At 38.7% G+C, this 23071-nt stretch overlaps 1 protein-coding gene across 1 annotated transcript in view; it reads right to left on the bottom strand.

The window, feature by feature from the left end:
* Positions 1-656: 656 nt before the first annotated feature.
* The window catches only part of LOC137572174 (uncharacterized), a 31786-nt gene continuing 9371 nt past the window's right edge, over positions 657-23071 (bottom strand). The window contains exons 2-3 of the mRNA XM_068283940.1: positions 1569-2514; positions 657-1510 (exon numbers count right to left, since the gene is read on the bottom strand). Coding sequence (XP_068140041.1) covers positions 657-1510; positions 1569-2514 — 1800 coding nt within the window. The remainder of the gene's footprint in view (positions 1511-1568; positions 2515-23071) is intronic.

The following is a 23071-nucleotide window of genomic DNA, read 5'->3' as shown; positions in this document are numbered from 1 at the left end:
TATATAAGAATATATAGAAAAATTAAATTCACAGCACAAAGATAATTATTGATAAAATAATCAATAATTACAAATAAAACAAAGAGACAGCTAGAGTGCACAGCACAACAGAGAGTGCAAGAACAGTTATAAGCCGAGCTTTGAGAGGCGGCCTTACAAAAGTGATTACGCGGGAGAGAAGCTAAGCACAAGCACAAAGCAGAGAGAACAACAAAGCCACTAGCACTGATGGTATGATGGGGGCGATGAGGGGAGCAACTGCAGAAGCAATGACGAAAGAAAAAGAAAAAAAAAAAAATATGTAAATGCACCAAACACTAATCACGAAAAAGAAAAAAACTGTTTTAACTGATTAATTTGGCGAATTATGGAAATAAAACACAAGGGAGTCAAGCGAACAACACCAGCGGAAGTGTAAACAAACTAAGCACAATTAAAAATTGAGAAAAAACAATAAATATTAATAAAAACTCAGGAGCTATGCAAAAACACGACCGTCACGTCAGAGAGCAGAAAGCTTTTGCAGAAGAACTGCAGCTGCCAGTTCAGCTAAAAGCGTGGCTCCGCATAGTTCAAGGCGTGGCAATGAAACCGTTTTAACCGGGGCTACTCTAGATTTCGCTGCAAGAAGGCAGCACGATATACCTTGGTCATTGCTAACGCGCACGTAAATTGCGGCACCATAAGCCCGCTGTGACGCATCGCAATACAATGGAATCGTCAAGGAAGGAGTAGCTCTTTGTGAAATCCTGCCACCTGTGATGGAGTTCACTGGGCAATTTATTATCCCACCCTAGCTCTTGCATAAACACCTTGGCTTGAATTACAAAGCAAGACAGCCATCCAGCGGGATCGAATAACTTGGCGATCTGCCCCAGGACTTCTCGCTTAGTATAAGCTGACTTGATATCTTGGGGTGAGATGACGAAACAAAACTCATCCGTAGTCGCTTTCCATCGGATTCCCGGTGTGATTGCTGTGCTAGCCTCTTCGATATCGAGGAAATCAGCATTCAGTAAATGACACTTTGGAATGCAACTGAGCACGCTCTTCACATTCGATGTCCACTTGCGCAAAGCAAAGCCAGCTGAACCAAGAGCGTCTTGAAGTTCATTGACAATTGCGATTGCAGCTGCTTCATTGTGAGCCCCTGCCAGGACATCATCGACATACATATAGGACTTGATAATATCGCCAGCCAAAGGAAATTCGGATTGTACATCAATTGCTGAATTAAGCTCGTAATCACCAAGTTGCCCCTCTTTGTTTCGGAAGAGGATCCTTTGAAATGGCGTATGGATCGGATCGACCATAATTTGGCGGTTCATTTTTGTGATTGCGGCATTGAAAACTACTCGGATAAAACGCCACTTGAGAATCTGAGTAGTGAGATCGGACTGAAGTACCGGACCAGGGTAAAGTATGTCATTGAGACTTACTCCGTTTGTGGACTTGCTAGAGGCGTTAAAGACTACCCGTACTTTTGTTGTGGTGCTGTCGGGCTTGAAAACTGCATGGTGTGGCAAATATTGCCATAGTCCAAATATTCTTGGATGACGGCGTCATACTCAGTTTTTGCCGGAAATTTTTTTTTAGGCCGTAGCCTAAAAATTCTTCGTTTTTTAGGAACTGAGCCAATGCCCCTGGTCTGGAGTGACCAAGGTTGATGTTGGTTGGATCTCGAAACGGGAGTGAGACCGTATATCTTCCCGAAACATCTCGGTCGGCTAGATGAATATTGGGCATTCCTTCCAGTGTGGCTTGGGCTATCGTACATGACGGCAAATCATCAGCAACTTGGGACAAGACAAAAGCTTCTATCTCTATCTGGACTGGAGGTCCATGCGATGACCGAATGCTTATGTGACAGACCTTAAAGGTTCTATTGACCTTTCCGTTAATGCCTGTCACTTCGGCCCTGACAGTTTGGAATGGTAGCTTCATGAGCCGAAACATTCTTTCGGATATAAAATTGGCTTCCGAAGCCGGGTCTAATAACGCCCGTGAAGGATAAGTAGTGCCCTTGTGCCAAAAGTCCACGATGGCTGTACCTAGCAACTTATCTCGTGAGGACCTTGCCTCAGAGGTAAAATATGTCCAGACAATACTGTAAGAACTGGGCTGCGCTGGGACAGGCGTTGGACTATTCTCCGGTCGGGCATCCTTGTGCAAGAGCATATTGTGACGACCCTTGCACGTGAAGCAGTTGTGCTGACTCGCGCAATCTTTTACTTGATGCCCTCTTGAGAAACAGTTCAGGCAAAAGGACTTTTTCTTTATGTATGCCCCCCTCTCTGGCACCGGCATCTGAAGGAAGCGGGGACTTCGACGCACCGGGTGATTCTTCTTCATACAGAGATCACAGGATTTGCTTTGTTGGTCACCTGGCTGGAATCGGATTTCGCAGAGGTTTGGATGTGGGAAGCGAAATAGCAGTATCAACCGCTTCGAGCGTACGGAACCGCTCGGTGAGGAAATCGTCCATCGTTTGCCATTCTGGAATGGCAGTCTTATCTCCAAGAGATTGTTCCCACAATGAAAGGGTGATCTTCGGCAATTTGATTTAACAGAAAAATACAAACATGCCACCCCAAGTGGTGACTGGCAGGCCACAGTGCCCAAAAGCACGAATGGATGCCTGCAGAGTATTCTGATGATCTCGTAATGCCTTTCAGGGAAATTTGAGGCAGATCAAGAAGTGCTAGCAATTGGCAGTTTACGAAAAGTCACTTATTTCGGAAACGCTGTTTGAGTGCGTACCATACCGTTTCAAAGCCATCATTTGTAAGCGGGAATTTTTGCTACAATGGGGTTGGCTTCACCCCTCGTTTTCGCTAGGAGGTGGTAAAGCTTTTCAAAGGGGGAAATTCGCGAATCGCTTATGTAAATGGCCGTAAACAAGTCACGGAAGGTAGGCCATAAATGGCCGTAAACAAGTCACGGAAGGTAGGCCATTTTAGGTTATCTCCCTTAAAGACTTCTGTGTCAATGGGTGGCAATCGACAACCTTTTTCTGCTGGTGCAGAGGTAGACCCAAGACGGTTCGGAGCTCGCTAACCGAGCCGTGCATCGCTCGTAAACTTGATAGCATTTGATGGCTACATTTTCAGGGCTACCGTTTTTAGTATCTGGGAGTGCCTCATATTTCTCATATTCCTACTCGACCCTCTCCCACAACGCTCGTACTCGATCACGACGGACTTGGAGCGTAAAAACGCTGACCTCGGACAGTGAAGTGACTTGGGTGTCGACTTCAAGTTGAATCAGTTTATCGCCGATCGAGATAAACTTTTGCAAAGCCATGGTGGAAGAAACTAAAGTCTTTTTGGATTCGGACCGAGTGACTCTTGGGCCGGTTACCAAAATCTGTGGAGGTGGTACCAGTGGCTTGACCTTTTTTTGGCCTGCTAGACGTGGCTCTGAGGTGGATTGCTGAGAAGTCGAACTTAATGGTGCGGACGGGAGAGTTAATGGACTAAAAGGGGGCGGAAACGCTTGTAACGAAGGAGTAGAAGGGCTGATATTCTTTTGACGCGGACCTAGAGCAACAATTAAAGATTTGCGAGTGGCCGCAGTGGTCTTAGCCTCTTTATCGTCTTTTGACGGGCTCGTGCTCATAACCCCACAGAATGGCGGTTGTAAAGTAGTGAGCTGATTTGGCACGGCTTGAAAATTAGCAAAAAACACAAACTGGAACGTTTGGGACCACCTGGAACACTACCAAACCACTCAAGGAACGCCTTGAAATTGATTAAAAACCCACAAAACGGCTGCCAAAGAACCCTAGGAACGGCTTGAAACGCCTTGGAATTGAAATGTAACACCCAAAGATATGACTTGGGACACTTGGAACACTTTGGAATTGAAATATAACCCCAATGATACGACTTGGAACGCGTGGAACACTTTGGAATTGCTTATAAACCCAAAGATACTACTTGGAACGCGTGGAACACTTTGGAATTGAAATATAACCCCAAAGAAACGACTTAGAACGCGTGGAACACTTTGGAATTGACATATAACCCCAAAGAAACGACTTGGAACGGTTGAAACACTTTGGAATTGAAATATAATCCCAAAGATACGACTTGGAACGCGTGGAACAAGAATTTACCAAAAATATATATATATATATATGAAAAATTAATTTTCCAGACGCATAGAAATAAATTTTGCTCTCTAGTATTGGGAAATTAAAACAGGGGCGCGGAACACAAATTTTTTAATAATCATACATTATTCGCCCTTTCCCTCAAAGTGACCCTTCAGCATATATGTATACCCCTGCTAACCTTTGGTATACAGCACAGCTACTTTTGGTCGTTTGCTTTGTGCCGGTCCTTGGCACATGAGCTTGCAGCTGTGCTTATATACTGCAGTTAAGCGGGACTTATGTATGCACGTACGTATATAGGCTGCAAGGGTAGAGGGATTATGTTCGCGGTGATGGAAAAATATATATTTGTGTGCGAAAAATTAAAAATTTTTGTGGAATATATATATGGATATGAATATGAATTTGTTAAATTTTATGTATGGAAAATATGTATGTATATATGTATATGTATGTATGTATGTGTAATATGTTTGTTGGAGTATTTGGATAGGTATATGTATATAGTTATAAATCCAATTCTTTTATTAATTAAAAAAAATATGGATTGGTGAGACTCAAAAACGATCTTTATTGAAACAAAGCGTCTTAAGAACTAACTTATGATTATTCATACAGATATGATTAAATGTCGGTTAAAAAGCTTTTGATATTAGTATTGGGAGCTTTTGATCTGGTGACAAGGGATCTGGATTTTGATTGGCTTATTGATTTTTGCTTACTAAGCGTTCTCACGCTTGGAAGATTTTTTGGGGACATTTGTTTATAGGATTTTTGCTTAGTCTCGGTTGCAGTAAACATCCGCTGTTTTCTAGATTAAAGGGGGGTCAAGTTATGTGGGTGATTGAAGTGGGAAATTGAGCGGTGTGAGTGGATGGAGTGGCGGATAGATATAAAAATTGGGTCTTCGTGTTTAGTTCTGATGTTGTGTTTTATTGGTAAAGGTCAAATTTTCACCTTTGCATAAATTTTATTATTTTGAAAGGTCAAATTTTCACCTTTGCATAAATTTTATTATTTTGAATATAGTAAGTTTCTTGAATATTTTCTGTTAAAGTGTTATTATTTTCATGTGGAAAGGATATAATTTTGAATAGCGATGTTTTAGATATTTGTCTAGGTATATGCGAAATTATTTATATTTCATTTGTGTCTGATTTTAACCAAGTAGATGTTTTTATGTTTAAAAGTTTTTCTGTATTTATGTTAAATATTTCTTGATGGTTTAAAAGTTTTGGATTAAATATTCCTAGTCTTGTCAACTGCATTCCTAACTCTATGTCTTCTATGTATTCTGTAAAATGCTCTTAGTTGAACATTAGTATATTTAATTTTTTGTCTGCATCCTGTGAATAGTAAGATTATTTAGGAGTTCTATATTTTTGTTGACTGCTTCAATGATATGATTAAGTTCATTATTTTGGGCGCTATTTGCTGATAGACTATCAATTTTTTGTTCAAGTTCTTCTTTATCGTATTGGTCTAAGGTGCCGTGCCTATTATGTTAATAACTCCTCGCTTATTTCTCTTTATTATTTTTATGCCGTTGATTTCGCGATTTAATTTTTTGACTAAATACTGAATGTGGACTATGTTCTTATATGGTTCTGACTGCCAACCAAGTTGTTGTATGTGGTTTGTATGTTGGTTAAATTTACAGTTAAATAATGATATTCGAAATCTGAGGGTAAATCCATGGTTCCTGTTTTGAATACAAGATATCCATTAGGTGCCTTTATGGGATTAATTTCAATGCTTTGATATGCGTGGAGTGTACCACTGATATGAGTAGAAATAGTAATGTTGGGATCTCTGAAATTAATTAGTATATTTACTTTGATGAGTTTTCTTTTTTTTTTTTTTTTTGAATTTCGATTTGTAGTGTGTTGTTTGTCTACCTCGGTTTGTTTTAATATAATGTTTGTCGTCAACTTGGGTAATTTCACCTGTTTTTTTAAAGGGTGTTGTCGTTTTCGATCTAACTAAAGGGGCTTGTTTATACTGTGTATTTATTTCAAAATCGTTCCTATTTTCATTTAATTTATCTTCTTGAGAACTATGTACTGTAGCTCTAGAACTACTTATTTCTTCACCTAAAAGACTTTCATCTATTTTTATTCTGGAAAGGGCGTCTGCCACATAATTCTCTTTTCTTGGTAAGTATTTTATTTTGTAATCAAATTCGTTCAATTTTATTTTCCATCTCTGTAACTTCATTTTAGGTTCTTTGATATTGTCCAACCAGACAAGGGGTTTATGATCACTTAGGATTTCGTTTTGTTAATCTTAGCTCCTTTCTTTAATCCAAGGGTTAAAAGCTTTGCAATGTGTGCAAAATTTGGAATAAATTTACGGAAGAATCCGCATAAGCCTAAGAATGATTTTATTTCTTTCGGGGTTTTCGGGATTGGAAATTTTAGAATAGCTTTGACTTTGTCTGGGTCTGGTTTGATTCCTTCTGTAGTTATGTCGTGACCTAAAAATTCTGTTTCCTTTTTCAAGAACTCGCATTTATCTAATTGTAGTTTTAGATTAGCATTGCGCAATTTAGCAAAGACCTTTTTTAGTGATGCCAAATGATCTTCTAATGAGGTGGAATAAACAATAATAAGTTAGTCTAAGTAGACTAAACAATCTTTATAGATAAAATTTTCTAATAAATTGTTCATACATCTTTGGAATGTTGCTGGTGCATATTTTAGCCCAAATGGCATTCGTGTGTACTCGTAATGACCATGTTTAGTTAAAAATGCGGTTTTTTCGATTGATTTAGGGTCGATTTGGATTTGATGGAATCCCTTGGCGAGGTCAATGGTTGTAAAATATTGACATTTTCCAAGTTTGTTTAATATTTCATCCATTACTGGTATTGGGAACTTATCGACAGTAATCTCATTTAGACTACGATAGTCGATTAATAGGCGGGACCTTTGATCCTTGGATGCGTCCTCTTTTTTAGGTACGATCCAGGTTGGTGAACAATAGGGCAATCTCGATTTCCGAATGATTCCCTGTTCTATCATTTCATTAATTTGTTCATTAACTTCTTCGTCAAAGATTTGTATGAGTGTTTGTAAATTGGGTCTTCGTGTTTAGTTCTGATGTTGTGTTTTATTGTACTGGTAAACGTCAAATTTTCACCTTTCCTATACTGCATATCGCTAAATTCATGCAATATTTTCTTTAACGTTTCTATTTCTTCTGAATTTAAATGATCAAGTCTAAATTCGTTTCTTTCCTCGATACCGTTATTTATTTCATGTGCGAATGCTTCATATTCGAACTCTGGAGGAGGATAAGGTATTGATTCTTCTTTTTCTTCTTTATTGGTGTATTTGAAATAGAATTTGTGATTTGATAATGTTACTGTTTAAGAATAAACATCGTGTTCATCTGAAGCGGCTTCACAAATCAGATGCACTAAAGAAAACATAATACAAATGTACTTTTGTCACAAACAAGTAATCTAGCATATAACTAGAATTACAATCAGCCAAACACGTTGTGGAAAAAACACTTGTAGTTCTAAACTAACCCAAAATATCACAACGGCAGGATGTCAAATGGCCGAAGCCGTGCCCAAAATAATAATAATTTTCAACCCCCGAAACAATTGTTACCTCCTAGAGCCTAAGATTCCCTATATAAACTCCATGCTTTTGTTAATAAAATCAGTTCATATTTTGAATTCAACGAATGAAGATTGGGTTATTCTTCTCCTCCGGAATCCCTATTCAGTTACACTATTTTCTTCGTAATTAATAACGGCCTGACATGCTTTAAGATATTTTCTACCTAATAGTCATATGTTGATGAAAATTTATGGCAATAAAATTTTTTATGGTTGGGGCAAAGTTTCCTTGGTGCAAAAGATACGCTTTTGTTAAGCTCAATTATTCCATTTATTGTTTGAACGTTTAAATTTTCTGATGTTTCTGAAAATTGAAATAATTTTCGTTGATAATATTTATTGAAGAGCCTGCATCTATAACGCACTTTAAAGGAATGTTATTGATTTTTAGTTGGACATGGGGATTTGATTGGAGGTATTCGGTTGATCTATTTGATCCAACTGTTCTGTCTGAGCTATCTGTTCCGAGGCTGATTGATGAAAATTTTCGGACCATTCCATTTTACTCTGACCACTGGTACTCTCTCTTTGCCTTTTAGTGGGTTGATTTACCACAGGGTTTTGATTCTGAGGTTGATTCTGAATCTGATAATTAAGGGGATTTTCTTGTCTGCCCTGATTAAGATTTTGTTGAAATTCTTTTGGAAGCTGTTGGTTATTTTGAGAATTGGTATGATTTGAATTATTGTATTGGTGGTTTTGCTTATAATAATTCTGATTGATTTGTAATTCGAATTTCCTGAATTACTTTGGTTGTATATTTTGGGTTTCTCTGTGGAGCTGCTTTCATATTGACCCTCTCTCTGGGCTACTTGTTTCAAATTAGACACTGTTGAAATATCAAACTTCGCTAATGTCATATAAAGCTTGTCTGGTAATCTTTTTATAATGACTTCTTTGACTGTGTTATTCATGGCATTTGTGTATAAAATGGTATTGGCGGCATCGCCTTCTAACTCTAACTTATTAATTTTAATAAAAGACTTATGTTCTAAATCTTCAATAAACTTACGAAGGTTTCCTCCAAAGGAAGTATGGTATAGCCGTCGTAGTAGCTCTTCATAAGGCGTTTGCACCTTATATCCGCTGATGAGGGCGGCCCGCAACTTGCTCCAGTTATTGGCGTGCGCTAGTTGTGATGTCCGTTGTGCATCTCCAGTGAGCTGCATCTCTATAGTACCGTACATTAAGCTATGTTGACGGATGTCCCTCGTCGGGTAGAGTTGTAGAATGTAGTCAACTCTCAGTATGACCATCGAAATTGTCAACTGTCTAAGCATGGTTCAGATGTGTTTCTGGTAGTTTCAGTGTCATCTTGGATTAGAATATATTTAGAACTTCAAGATTTGAAGTCGCGCTTTTGACTGCACAAAAGGTTCTTTTTGCGGATAAAACGAAAAAAAATTTTTCGAGGGCTTTGGGCTTTAGTTGCTTACAGCTCCTTTACTTGTTTTTAGCACAAAAAGTCTTGATCACGGGCCAACCTTAGATTTGATATCTGTAGCGGTGGCTTGACACAAGTTTCGCACAATTTATTTAATGATACAAAAAAGTTTTGCTTATTACGCAACCTTAGATTCGATTTCCGTAACGGTCGCTTATACACAAAGTTTTGCACGCACTAAATTATTTCGTTTTATCCTACCGACTGCGCCAGTTATAAATCCAATTCTTTTATTAATTAAAAAAAATATGGATTGGTGAGACTCAAAAACTATCTTTATTGAAACAAAGCGTCTTAAGAACTAACTTATGATTATTCATACAGATATGATTAAATGTCGGTTAAAAAGCTTTTGATATTAGTATTGGGAGCTTTTGATCTGGTGACAAGGGATCTGGATTTTGATTGGCTTATTGATTTTTGCTTACTAAGCGTTCTCACGCTTGGAAGATTTTTTGGGGACATTTGTCTATAGGATTTTTGTTTAGTCTCGGTTGCAGTAAACATCCGCTGTTTTCTAGACTAAAGGGGGTCAACTTATGTGGGTGATTGGAGTGGGAAATTGAGTGGTGTGAGTGGATGGAGTGGCGGATATATTACTATATATATGTATAAGTGGATATGTAATATGTGTTATTATTATATTGTTTTTTTTTTTAAATATGAAAAATATAGAATGGAATTATGCAGCGGTCTGAATGGATCGGATTTCTATGTACAAATTAATCCTTTTTATATTTCCTTTGATGTATCTAGCTGATATGCCCCAACTTTATAGGGTGTCGCGGGACACAAGAAATGCCTATGTGTGGCCTTTATATGTGAGAGGGTACTTCACTTTCTTTTTTTTTTTTGTTTAAAAATCTTTATTAATTTGTATTGAAAATTTGTTCTCTTCGTTGGAACCACCTTTCACTCGCGCACACACTTTTCCCAGGAGTGGACTGCATTTGTTTTTTTTTTTTTTTTTTTTTAAGATTTAATTTAGCACTGGATAAATTTTTGTAATTTGGCGCCATATTTAGTTGGCCTATATATGCCAAAGTGCGAGAAAAAAATCTTGAAGTGGGCGAACAAATATGGCGCCTTATGTACTGAACACATATATATGTATGAAAAAATTTGGGACCAAAATTGTCTCTCCTTTGAGGAGAAAAAATTTGCGCGAAAGTAATTTTACTTTGATTAGGAAAATCAAGAGAAACACTTACATGTATGTGAGTATGGGTACGGATGCTGGAGGCATGTACACATATAATTTGGAAAAAAATTACTTCGTTTGAAATATGTATAAAATTCCACCGATGCAAATGGTTCGAGAGGATCTTGGTATCCGGCTCGAAGGGGTGCAGCCGTATAACGCACGGCACGAATCGCGTGGACAAATACACAATAGAAAAAACAGACAAAGAAATAATACTATAGCTATCTATTAACTAAATGGGATAGGATATATGTTTTAAGCATATTAATAGAAAACTCTGAGCTGATTACAGGGAATAGAAGGTTGTAATCAGAGCAGAGGACCCTAAAAGGTTCATGCATAGCATAGTTAGAAGGACAACGACTAAGGGATAAAGGTATCAAAGGATGTCTACTCCGTCTACATGGTACCGACAGATTCACCTGAGCTAATAACTCAGGCGAGTCGATATCACCAATTAGGAGCTTGTGCATAAAAATGACACCAAGCATAATTCTACGGTTAGTTAGGGACGGAAGGTTAATCAAGAGAAGTCTACTAGAATACGAAGGCAAATTGACATTGCGATCCCAGCTTAAGCCACGAAGAGCAAATAGCAAGAACTGCTTTTGAACGGATTCAAGTCTAATCTGCAAATGCAAATGCAAGATCCATACTCTAAAATAGGACGGACAAGCGAAGTAAAAAGAACTTAAGTTGTATAGGGGTCATCAAATTCTTTTGACCTTTTTTTTATGAAACCCAGAACACTCATGGCCTTTGCGACCGTGGTTGATATATGGGTGTTAAAATTTAACTTTTGGTCCATAAGTACGCCCAAATCATTAATATAATTTAGACGTTCTAAAGGACTATTGTTTACAAAATAAGTGACCAATGGAGGAGAGTTACGGAAAAAAGTCATTACCTTACATTTGGTAGTGTTAAGATTTAGTAGATTAAACTGGCACCAGGATTGAAAGTTTTTAAGATCAGCTTGTAGCCGACTAAATGAATCTGTATCTTTATGAGTAAGACAAAGCTTGACATAGTCAGCATACATAAGCACACGCGAATGAACAATGACTGATGGAAGATCGTTAATGAATAGTGTGAAGAGCAGAGGGCCAAGATGACTACCTTGAGGTACACCAGAAGTCACAGGAATGGAAGCGGAAAAAGAAGACTTAAAAAGTACCTTCTGTTTTCTATTTGTTAAATATTCACGAACCCAAGAAAGGAAAAGGGGTGGAAACCCAATGTCGCTCAGCTTAGAAAGTAATAGGGTATGATTAACGGAATCAAAGGCTTTGCTAAAGTCAGTTTATATTACATCAGTTTGTTTACCATTTTTGAACCCCTTGATAATTATTGATGTAAATTCTAAAAGGTTAGTGGTTGTAGATCTACGTTTCACAAACCCATGTTGGGATGGCGAAATAATAGAGCTGCAAAAATGTTGCAATTGAGAAGTTATAATTTTCTCAAAAGCTTTCGGAATAGCGGACAATTTTGAGATACCCCTATAGTTAGTGGCTTCGGACTTTTTGCCATTTTTATGCAGAGGAATGATATACGACCAAATAGATGGAAAAGAGGAAGATTCGACAGACAATAGAAACAATTTTAAAATGGGTTTACATAATGCGTTTGCACAGAACCTGAGTACGCATCCAGGAAGACCATCTGGAGAATAAACAGGTTTAACTAATTTAAGTTCGCTAAGAATAGAACTTTCATCAATCACTGGATTGAAAATGCAATTAGCCTTTTTTAAATGATTAGGATACGGACTTGCTCGATATTTCGTTGAGGAATAAGTTGTTTTGAAAAAACTCGCAAACATATCGGCAATTGCCTGATCAGTGCTTGCTTTTTTATTTTGAAAAGACAAAAAAGATGGGTGCATAGAGGTCTTACGTTTAGAATTAACAAAGTTATAAAATTGTTTAGGGTCGGAAGAAAACTGAAGCTTACACCGCTGAAGATAATTCTTATAGCATTGTGTATTAAGCATCATGAATTTTGAACGAGCGACTGTATACAGAGCATAATCTGATGAACGACGTGTTTTTTGAAACTTCTTATAATATCGTGTCTTCACATTTTTCAAATTGGATAACTCACGAGAGAACCAGAGAGGTTTGTTAAGCCGCTCCAGCCTACCAAGAGGCACACAAATATCAAAGAGTGAATTCAGAGTATCATAGAAAAAACGAACAGCTGAGTTCATATCTCTACAATTGTACAGATAAGACCAATCGGTAGTAGCAATGTTTTCATTAAGGCTGGCAAAGTCAGTCTTACGAAAGCACCTAGTTAGAGGTAACTCATTTGAACCAAGTAATGGTGAAAGCAAGGGCAAATCAATTTTTAAATTTAATGTAGGATGAAATTTGTCTTCTGGAAGAACAAATGGTGCGATCCTAGAAACCTCACAATAAGAAGAATCCAATACAAAAATAAAATCTAACGATTTTCTATTAGAATTTAAGACAGGATTGACTTGGTATAAAGATAAGCGTAGAAGGCCATCAATAAAGTCATGTGACAAAGAGAGCAGCAACGTGCTAGATTCATCTGTTAGTGACCATGCTAAAGCGGGTAAATTAAAATCACCTACAACTATGAGCAAGTTTTGACTGGAAACTAAAGAGGAGACAAACTGAATTGCCTCTAAATGATTTAAATATACCACCATGTCTGACAATGGTGGAATATAGGAACAAGTAATGAAAGCATTAAAAGATTTAAAATTTACTTTAACACCGACAAACTCAATCTCCTGGGTACTAGAAAATTGAATCATTTCAGATGATAAAGCAGCATCAACAGCTATCAAAACGCCACCACCTATACGAGAAATCCGGCCACGTCTGAATATAGAAAAGTTTGTGGAAAAAACCGATGCATCAGCAATATCAGGTTTTAGCCACGTCTCTGTAAAAGCTAGAATGTTATGTTCAAAAGAAAGACTATCTACATAGAGATTAGAAAGTTTAGATTTCAGCCCTCTAACGTTCTGGTAACCCAGGTTAAAGGACGAAGCTAGTTTTTTGACACACCAGCAAATGCTGATGTGGCAGGAATAGTATTAGTTGTTGTTGTTGGCAAGCGATTTCCTTATTCCTTATTTCCTATTCCTTAACTAGTATATGTTTTGGCCAAAAATCTTCTCGACATATAGTGTCGAAGATATTGGCAGAAACACTAATTTTAAAGGACGAAATGTCCCGAAAATAAGAAAATTTAAACTTCTCCACCGCAATATTCGAGACGTTAACTTTCTTCCGAATATAGGCTATTACATCATCAGATGTGACAACAGGGTCTAGCCTAGAAACAAATATATGTTTCTTTGGTGGTATGCCAACGAGAGGCCGCGGTCCCGAAGCGTCAGCCGCAGTAGCAACGTTAAACAAGTCACCCACTGCAGCAGTCAACTTGTTTACGGTGCCCTCGATACTTTTAGAACTATCGGCAATTTCCATTGGAATGGGTAATTGCCCGGACACATCGGACACTACAAGAGGCATCGTTTTCAAGAGATCATTCCCACGTGATACCGGTAATTCCTTATATAGCGGACGTTGATGATACTATGCGCAGTACGTTCAAGTGGCCCCTACGACACCCCTCGCCTGTTACGCGCGAGCCCAAGCAGATAACTGCCACCTCCCACCCGACCGACCGAGGGGTGCAGCCGTATAACGCACGGCACGAATCGCGTGGACAAATACACAATAGAATAAACAGACAAACAAATACTACTATAGCTATCTATTAACTAAATGGGATAGGATATATGTTTTAAGCATATTAATAGAAAACTCTGAGCTGATTACAGGGAATAGAAGGTTGTAATCAGAGCAGAGGACCCTAAAAGGTTCATGCATAGCATAGTTAGAAGAACAACGACTAAGGGATAAAGGTATCAAAGGATGTCTACTCCGTCTACATGGTACCGACAGATTCACCTGAGCTAATAATTCAGGCGAGTCGATATCACCAATTAGGAGCTTGTGCATAAAAATGACACCAAACATAATTCTACGGTTAGTTAGGGACAGAAGGTTAATAATCAAGAGGAGTCTACTAGAATACGAAGGCAAATTGACATTGCGATCCCAGCTTAAGCCACGAAGAGCAAATAGCAAGAACTGCTTTTGAACGGATTCAAGTCTAATCTGCAAATGCAAATGCAAGATCCATACTCTAAAATAGGTCGGACAAGCGAAGTAAAAAGAACTTTAGTTGTATAGGGGTCATCAAATTCTTTTGACCATCTTTTAATAAAACCCAGGACACTCATGGCCTTTACGACCGTGGTGGAAATGTGGGTGTTAAAATTTAACTTATGGTCCATAAGTACGCCCAAATCATTTATATTATTTAAACGTTCTAAAGGGCTATTGTTTAGAAAATAAGTGACCAGTTGGGGAGAGTTACGGAAAAAAGTCATTACCTTACATTTGGTAGTGTTAAGATTTAGTAGATTAAACTGCCACCAGGATTGAAAGTTTTTAAGATCAGCTTGTAGCCGACTAAATGAATCTGTATCTTTATGAGTAAGACAAAGCTTGACATAATCAGCATACATAAGCACACGCGAATGAACAATGACTGATGGAAGATCGTTAATGAATAGTGTGAAGAGCAGAGGGCCAAGATGACTACCTTGAGGTACACCAGAAGTCACAGGAATGGAAGCGGAAAAAGAAGACTTAAAAAGTACCTTCTGTTTTCTATTTGTTAAATATTCACGAACCCAAGAAGGAAAAGGGGTGGAAACCCAATGTCGCTCAGCTTAGAAAGTAATAGGGTATGATTAACGGAATCAAAGGCTTTGCTAAAGTCAGTTTATATTACATCAGTTTGTTTACCATTTTTAAACCCCTTGATAATTACTGATGTAAATTCTAAAAGGTTAGTGGTTGTAGATCTACGTTTCATAAACCCATGTTGGGATGGCGAAATAATAGAGCTGCAAAAATGTTGCAATTGAGAAGTTATAATTTTCTCAAAAGCTTTCGGAATAGCGGACAATTTTGAGATACCCCTATAGTTAGAGGCTTCGGACTTTTTGCCATTTTTATGCAGAGGAATGATATACGACTCCTTCCAAATAGATGGAAAAGAGGAAGATTCGACAGACAATAGAAACAATTTTAAAATGGGTTTACATAATGCGTTTGCACAGAACCTGAGTACGCATCCAGGAAGACCATCTGGCCCCGGAGAATAAACAGGTTTAACTAATTTAAGTTCGCTAAGAATAGAACTTTCATCAACCACTGGATTGAAAATGCAATTAGCCTTTTTTAAATGATAAGGATACGGACTTGCTCGATATTCCGTTGAGGAATAAGTTGTTTTGAAAAAACTCGCAAACATATCGGCAATTGCCTGATCAGTGCTTGCTTTTTTATTTTGAAAAGACAAAAAAGATGGGTGCATAGAGGTCTTACGTTTAGAATTAACAAAGTTATAAAATTGTTTAGGGTCGGAAGAAAACTGAAGCTTACACCGCTGAAGATAATTCTTATAGCATTGTGTATTAAGCATCATGAATTTTGAACGAGCGACTGTATACAGAGCATAATCTGATGAACGACGTGTTTTTTGAAACTTCTTATAATATCGTGTCTTCCAATTTTTCAAATTGGATAACTCACGAGAGAACCAGGGAGGTTTGTTAAGCCGCTCCAGCCTACCAAGAGGCACACAAATATCAAAGAGTGAATTCAGAGTATCATAGAAAAAACGAACAGCTGAGTTCATATCTCTACAATTGTACAGATAAGACCAATCGGTAGTAGCAATGTTTTCATTAAGGCTGGCAAAGTCAGTCTTACGAAAGCACCTAGTTAGAGGTAACTCATTTGAACCAAGTAATGGTGAAAGCAAGGGCAAATCAATTTTTAAATTTAATTTAATAAAGCAGCATCAACAGCTATCAGAACGCCACCACCTATACGAGAAATCCGGTCACGTCTGAATATAGAAAAGTTTGTGGAAAAAACCGATGCATCAGCAATATCAGGTTTTAGCCACGTCTCTGTAAAAGCTAGAATGTTATGTTCAAAAGAAAGACTATCTACATAGAGATTAGAAAGTTTTGATTTCAGTCCTCTAACGTTCTGGTAACCCAGGTTAAAGGACGAAGCTAGTTTTTTGACACACCAGCAAATGCTGATGTGGCAGGAATAGTATTAGTTGTTGTTGTTGGCAAGCGAATCGGTTTCCGATTTTTCTTTTTCACAGTATATTCCTTAACTAGTATATGTTTTGGCCAAAAATCTTCTCGACATATAGTGTCGAAGATATTGGCAGAAACACTAATTTTAAAGGACGAAATGTCCCGAGAGTAAGAAAATTTAAACTTCTCCACTGCAATATTCGAGACGTTAACTTTCTTCCGAATATGGATTATTACATCATCAGATGTGACAACAGGGTCTAGCCTAGAAACAAATATATGTTTCTTTGGTGGTATGCCAACGAGAGGCCGCGGTCCCGAAGCGTCAGCCGCAGCAGTAACGTTGGACAAGTCAACCACTGCAGCAGTCAACTTGTTTACGGTGCCCTCGATACTTTTAGAACTATCGGCAATTTCCATTGGAATGGGTAATTGCCCGGACACATCGGACACTACAATAGGCATCGTTTTTAAGATATCATTCCCAGGTGATACCGGTAATTCCTTACTAATAGCATTCACAACCGGGCTCTTAAACGAAATCAATTGCTGTACATTAGGAGTGGACGGTGCATGAGACCGGTCGGGGACGATAAGAGACGCTGGCGGATCTACAGATACAGAAACACCCCAAGGACTGGTCCTTTTACGTTTCGGAGACTCATTCATAAGCGATAAACTTCTAAACTGAGTCTCCACCGCAGTAAACTCCGCTTGGAGTTTATTAAAACCTGCCCTTAAAGTGTCAAAACTATCTCTAGTCCGCCTCATGAAAGAGCGCATCTCATTCTCGACCTCTCGGCAAGCATCATATCCATATTTTAAGCCACCACCTTTAGCAATAGACTCCTTGATTCTACCTGTGTAACCTGCACACTTAACGTGAACCGCATTGTCACACAACCAACAAAGAATATAATCATGGGAGACAACCGCATTAGTGGCAACTATGCAATTATTTTTTGAGCAGACAACCATTTTATCAAAAAGTTTAATTTAATTAAAAAAGGAAATACAAACAAATAAAAAATAAAATTCTAAGGGTAAAAATTCTGCGTATAAGAAAGTCTGCTGATGATAGAACTTGGTAGTTCTTGAAATAGCTATACAGACAACCTGCTCACCTTTTTGTGTGTTGCCTTTGAAATAATCTTCTTTTGTAAGATTGACCTCGCCAACTTTTTTCGCTTCATTTAGTTGGCAATGTAATTCCCAACTAGTTTTAGCGTTGAAGACATGGTATGGCTATTGCAATTCTGGAGTTCTTTAGCAAAGTCTGCTGATGATAGAACTTGGTAGTACTTGAAATAGCTATACAGACAACCTGCTCATTTTTTTGTGTGTTGCCTTTGAAAAAATCTTCTTTTGTAAGATTGACCTCGAGCCGGCTAAGTTCGATTTAAATTTCAATAGGTTGTAATCTCTAACCAGATAATTTATTAATATGGACGGATATATATATATATATGGGCACGATAATGGCAAGGAAAAATATATATGTATGTATTTATAAATATGGACGAATATATATATGTGGGCAACACAATGGCCGAAAAAATTAAATATATTTATTTATAAATGTAGACGGATATATATATGTATGGGCAAAATAATGGCTGGAAAAAATATACACGTATGTATTTATAAATATGGGCGGATATATATATGTGCGCAAAATAATGGCCGGAAAAAATTATATATATAATTTATAAAAAAAAAAAAATCAGCTGAATGTGTGACCAAAAAGGAAAACGAACCGATCAGGGTATATGGGCAAATGTCTTGAGATATGTGAATGGGTATGTACACAGGTAAGTATACATTTATGAATGCACGCGCGTTGTTCAAAAACGTTAGTAATTTGTTATTTAGCTAACTCGATCGGATATAGGAAATTCAATGCCCTTGTTGGGTTCCTTTCCTCTCCCTTTTTTTTTTTTTTTTAAATAAATGTGCGACACCGAAATGGATTATGTGTATATGGATGTGTACATATGTGCGTACATCAACATATGACGATGTATGTATGTAAGTATGGACACCGGTTTGCGGAAACGCGAGTGAGGAAATTAATTGGTCAATTGAAATAATTCGAACACACAAGAAATCGCGGTGAACACTTTAATTACTATTTTGTTTTTTTTTATAACACTTTAATAATTTTGTCTTTTAATCTTTTAAGCTTTTTTTTAAATAAATGTGCGACACCGAAAAGTGAATTGGCGTGGAATGGACAAACACACTAAGGATTGGGAAATACCATATAACCTTGGAGCAGGTCAGGTATGTACATACAAGTATATAAAAGTGTGTAGGTCGCTATGGAAGAGCGGGAAACCTCACTTTTTATTAGTATGTAGGGGCAAATGAAATGTGAATAAAGAACTGTTGTACTTATCAGGAATTCCGCCGATGCAAGCTGGAGGAGCGAAAGGATATCCGCCTCGAAGGAATACATATGGAGTACAACTTTAAAGGTTGCCAATTTCTTCTAGGTCTGGTGAGTTTGGAGTGAAATTAAAACGCGCGAGAACTTCGTTTAAATTAATGATGTTTTATTTAAATTCACAAGGTATCCCGACACACACGAAATGGTTCGGTTTGAAAAATATGACAAATCGCAAAAAATATAATAATCAGGAAAAAGAACGGGTGTTCGGATGAAAAACTCGTACGCCATTAATATGGCGATGCCCATCAGAAAATCAAGTCACTCCCCCCAGAGTGACCGTAGCCGCCGAGGATCGAAAAACCCTCCTCACTCCTCACTGCTCTTCGCCGCTCACTGCTGTTCACCCGGTGGCGTGAAGAGAGATCAATGAAAGGAAAGGAGAATTTCGAGCACTCCTAGATAGCGGCTCACAAGTAAATCTCGTTTCAGAGAGACTGATAAAGAAGTTATCGGTTAAAATCAACGAGACTCATGTGCACATAAATGGAGTGGGTGGTCAACCACAGATAAGCAAGGCGCGAGTAAGCTTTGTTGTAAGGTCAAGATACAACAAGTTCGCAATGCTAGTTGAGGCATTTGTATTGCCACACATAATAGGTGACCAACCCACAAAACAATTAACGCAGAAAGTCACATTATTAGACAACATTCAATTAGCGGACCCCACATTCGATAAACCAGGAAAAATTGATATGCTGTTGGGAGCTGATGATCACTATGCTATACTGCTACCAGAAAGAAGACGGGGCAATCGAAACCGTCCAACATTACAAAATTCAGAGTTTGGATGGATTGTTGCTGGCAAAATTAATGTGTCAACGTCAGCTGCAATGACATGTATGGTAGGCATAACAAATCCAGGGGTATCTCTAGAAAGATTCTGGCAGCTAGAGAAGGAGGAAGAGTATTGTGAAAAATTCTTCCTCGATAACCTACACACGGCAGCGGACAATCGACTAATTGTAAAGCTTCCATTTGCTGAAGAGGCTTCATCTCTTGGAGAATCTCGGGAAGTAGCCATAAGAAGATTCATGTCACTAGAGCGGCGAATGAGCCTTGACATAAAAAAGGAGTATGTATAATTTATGTCAGAATATGAACAGCTTGGACATAAGAAGCAGGTAATGGTAGAACAAATTCCTAAGAACCATTACTTTATACCGCATCACTGTGTACTAAAGCCAGAAAGTACCACAAACAAGCTAAGAGTGGTGTTTGATGCATCATGCAAAACGTCATCAGGAAAATCACTGAATGACATTTTATATCCTGGACCATTTTATATCTTCTGCGGATCAGGACACACAAATATGTGTTCACTGCGGATATTGAAAAAATGTATCGTCAAGTTTGGATTAACCCTGCCGATCAATTCAATCAGATGATTGTATGTAGAGAGGATCCAAGTCAAGAACTAATGTTTTATCGTTTAAAAATGGTGACTTATGGAACCACATCAGCCCCATTATTAGCGACGCAGTGTCTGGAATATTTGGCACTAAACAACATGGAAAAATTGTCGTCTGGAGCATTACCATTAAAAAGTGACTTTTATGTTGATGATTGTCTCACAGGAGCAGACAGTTTACCAGAAGCCCTGCAAATAAGACAAGAGCTTCTAGAAATCCTTAGGCCTAAGGGTTTCAACTTTCGAAAATGGGGTTCGAATAGCAGTCAAATTCTAAAGGAAATCCCAAACGAAGACACGATTGCTGCCATCAATCTCGGTGACACAATGGAACAAACAAGTGAGAAAACATTGGGAATCATATGGGCACCCAAAGAAGATCAATTATGTGGAAAGGCTCAAAAGCATACAAAAGGAATAACCAGACGAGTGGTGCTATCTGAAGTCGGTCAAATCTTCGATCCTCTAGGGCTATTCGCACCGGTAGTGGTAAGAGCGAAAATGTTTCTTCAACATGTTGCTACCGAACGAATTAAGATGGATGATGACCTGCCGCCGTATTTGGAGAACCAATGGGAAGCCTACCGAGGTTTTACAGGTATTAAACCACATGAAAATTCCAAAGCATATTTTTGATGGCAAGGTCCCCACTACAAAGGTACTGCATACATTTGTTGATGCATCAGAGTTAGTTTATGTCACATCAACCTATAAAAATGGAAAATCTCTGGTCAGACTGAACAGTAGTACTCTCTTGGATTAATTCACGGGCATCACATTTCCCCACGTTTGTGGCTAATCGGTTGACCAAAATACATGCAGTATCACATCCAAGGCAATGGCGTCATGTGTCATCAGCGCTCAACGCAGCTGATGTTCGGTCTCGAGGCATATCAGCAGCATAGCTTAGCACACATACAATATGGTTGTATGGACCTCTATTTTTGCATGGACCACAAAGTGGCTGGACAGCACCATTTAACCCTACAGAGCACACGATTGATACCGCTGAGAAGTAAACCAAGGTATTCAGCATGGTGGGTACAACTGCAAACAGTACGAGTAAATGGATATATACGGTAAATCACAGACATTCATTTTACCGGCTACAGTGAATCGTGGAGTATGTGCTACCCTTTTGTCACAAGCAGAATAGGAAACCAACGACTCAGTTAGAGTTGAAAGTCTTGGACCAAGCACGAAGAAGAATCGGCACCAGTACCACATCAAAAAGGTGAGACCGATGATCCGAAGTGTGATCCAGGGCTGCGTAGCAAGCACCAAGTACCGGCCTCAGTTCTTTAAACAAGTATTGGAAGACTTACCTGAACACCGGGTATCTCAGAATAGACCCTTTCTCAACGCCGGAGTAGACTAATAGGGATCATTCTGAATTCACCATAAAGTTCGGGTTAAACGTCCCAACAAAGCTTATATTGCAGTATTTGTATGCTTTGTATGCTTTGAAGTTGGTCGGAGACCTGCCCACCTCCTCATTTGTGGGTGCGCTTCAGTGCTTCATTGGGCGCAGAGGAAGATGCCAAACATTATACTGCGATAATGCAACAAGCTTTGTTGGAGCAAACAATCAACTAAAGGAGCTTACCGATAAAATACACTCAGAAAAGGCAGCAGGTACTATCAAGGAATGTTGCAACTAAAAAGTAGTGCAATTTAAGTTCAAACCACCACGGTCTCCACATTTCGGAGGATTATAGGAAGCTGTGGTAAAGTCCGTGTTGAGTTTGGCGCTAAGGTTCGATGTTTTAGCGGGCCGCAAGAAAACACTCCGCTTTTCACGTTATACTTCATTTATTTCTTCCACATGTGTTTCTTAAGCTAATGGTAGCCTAAGTGGGTGTGTGCCGTATGCGAGCCGTCCTATGCGAGCCGCTATAAAATTAATCGCCCTTACTCGCAGTTGTCCCCAACCTGTTTTGTCCGCCGCTTAGTAACAAGCATAGAACCTAACATGTAAGCTTAAAGCGCAAGATGCAGCGGTTACTTTCCCAGCACGTAGGCTGGCGCTTAAGTATAAGTATGAAAATGAAGGAGAATGAGTGATATGGGCTTGACTTCAGCATTGTTTGGTTGCCCCAAATCATCGCATTTTTGGCCACTCGTGTTGATCCTGCAGCAAATAGTCTGGGCCGTGTAGCCAAGTTTTATGTTTCTTGGCGTTGTTTGTTTTAGTAGCAAGATCTGCAGGGTTAAGGTTCGTTGGAACCCAGTTCCATTGGCTAACGTTTGTGAATTCCAGTATTTCGCCCACGCGGTGCATGACGAATTGCTTAAACTTTCGTGGATCCATACGAAGCCATTTGAGAACAGTCTTTGAGTCGGACCAATAACAACTCGAATTAATTGACAAACTTGGATTGCGTTGGATTCGGTTACTCAGCTTTGCTCCGATAACTGCGGCCTGCAGTTCCATCCTTGGTATAGATAGTGGACTCAACGGTGCCACTTTCGCCTTGGAGGCCACGAAGCTGAGGTAGGTTCTTTCTTCCTGGCGTATCCGATGGTAGCAAACTGCTGCGTATGCCAATTCGCTGGCGTCAACGAACATGTGTAACTGGACATCATGGATTTGATCGCTGCTGCTCAAATAGCATCTCGGGATGGTCAATCCGGCGA

The sequence above is a fragment of the Drosophila tropicalis genome, unplaced genomic scaffold, assembly GCF_018151085.1.
Source record: "Drosophila tropicalis isolate 14030-0801.00 unplaced genomic scaffold, ASM1815108v1 contig_258, whole genome shotgun sequence".
In the NCBI taxonomy this organism is placed as follows: Eukaryota; Metazoa; Arthropoda; class Insecta; order Diptera; family Drosophilidae; genus Drosophila; species Drosophila tropicalis.
This window is presented reverse-complemented; position numbering and strand designations above follow the sequence as displayed.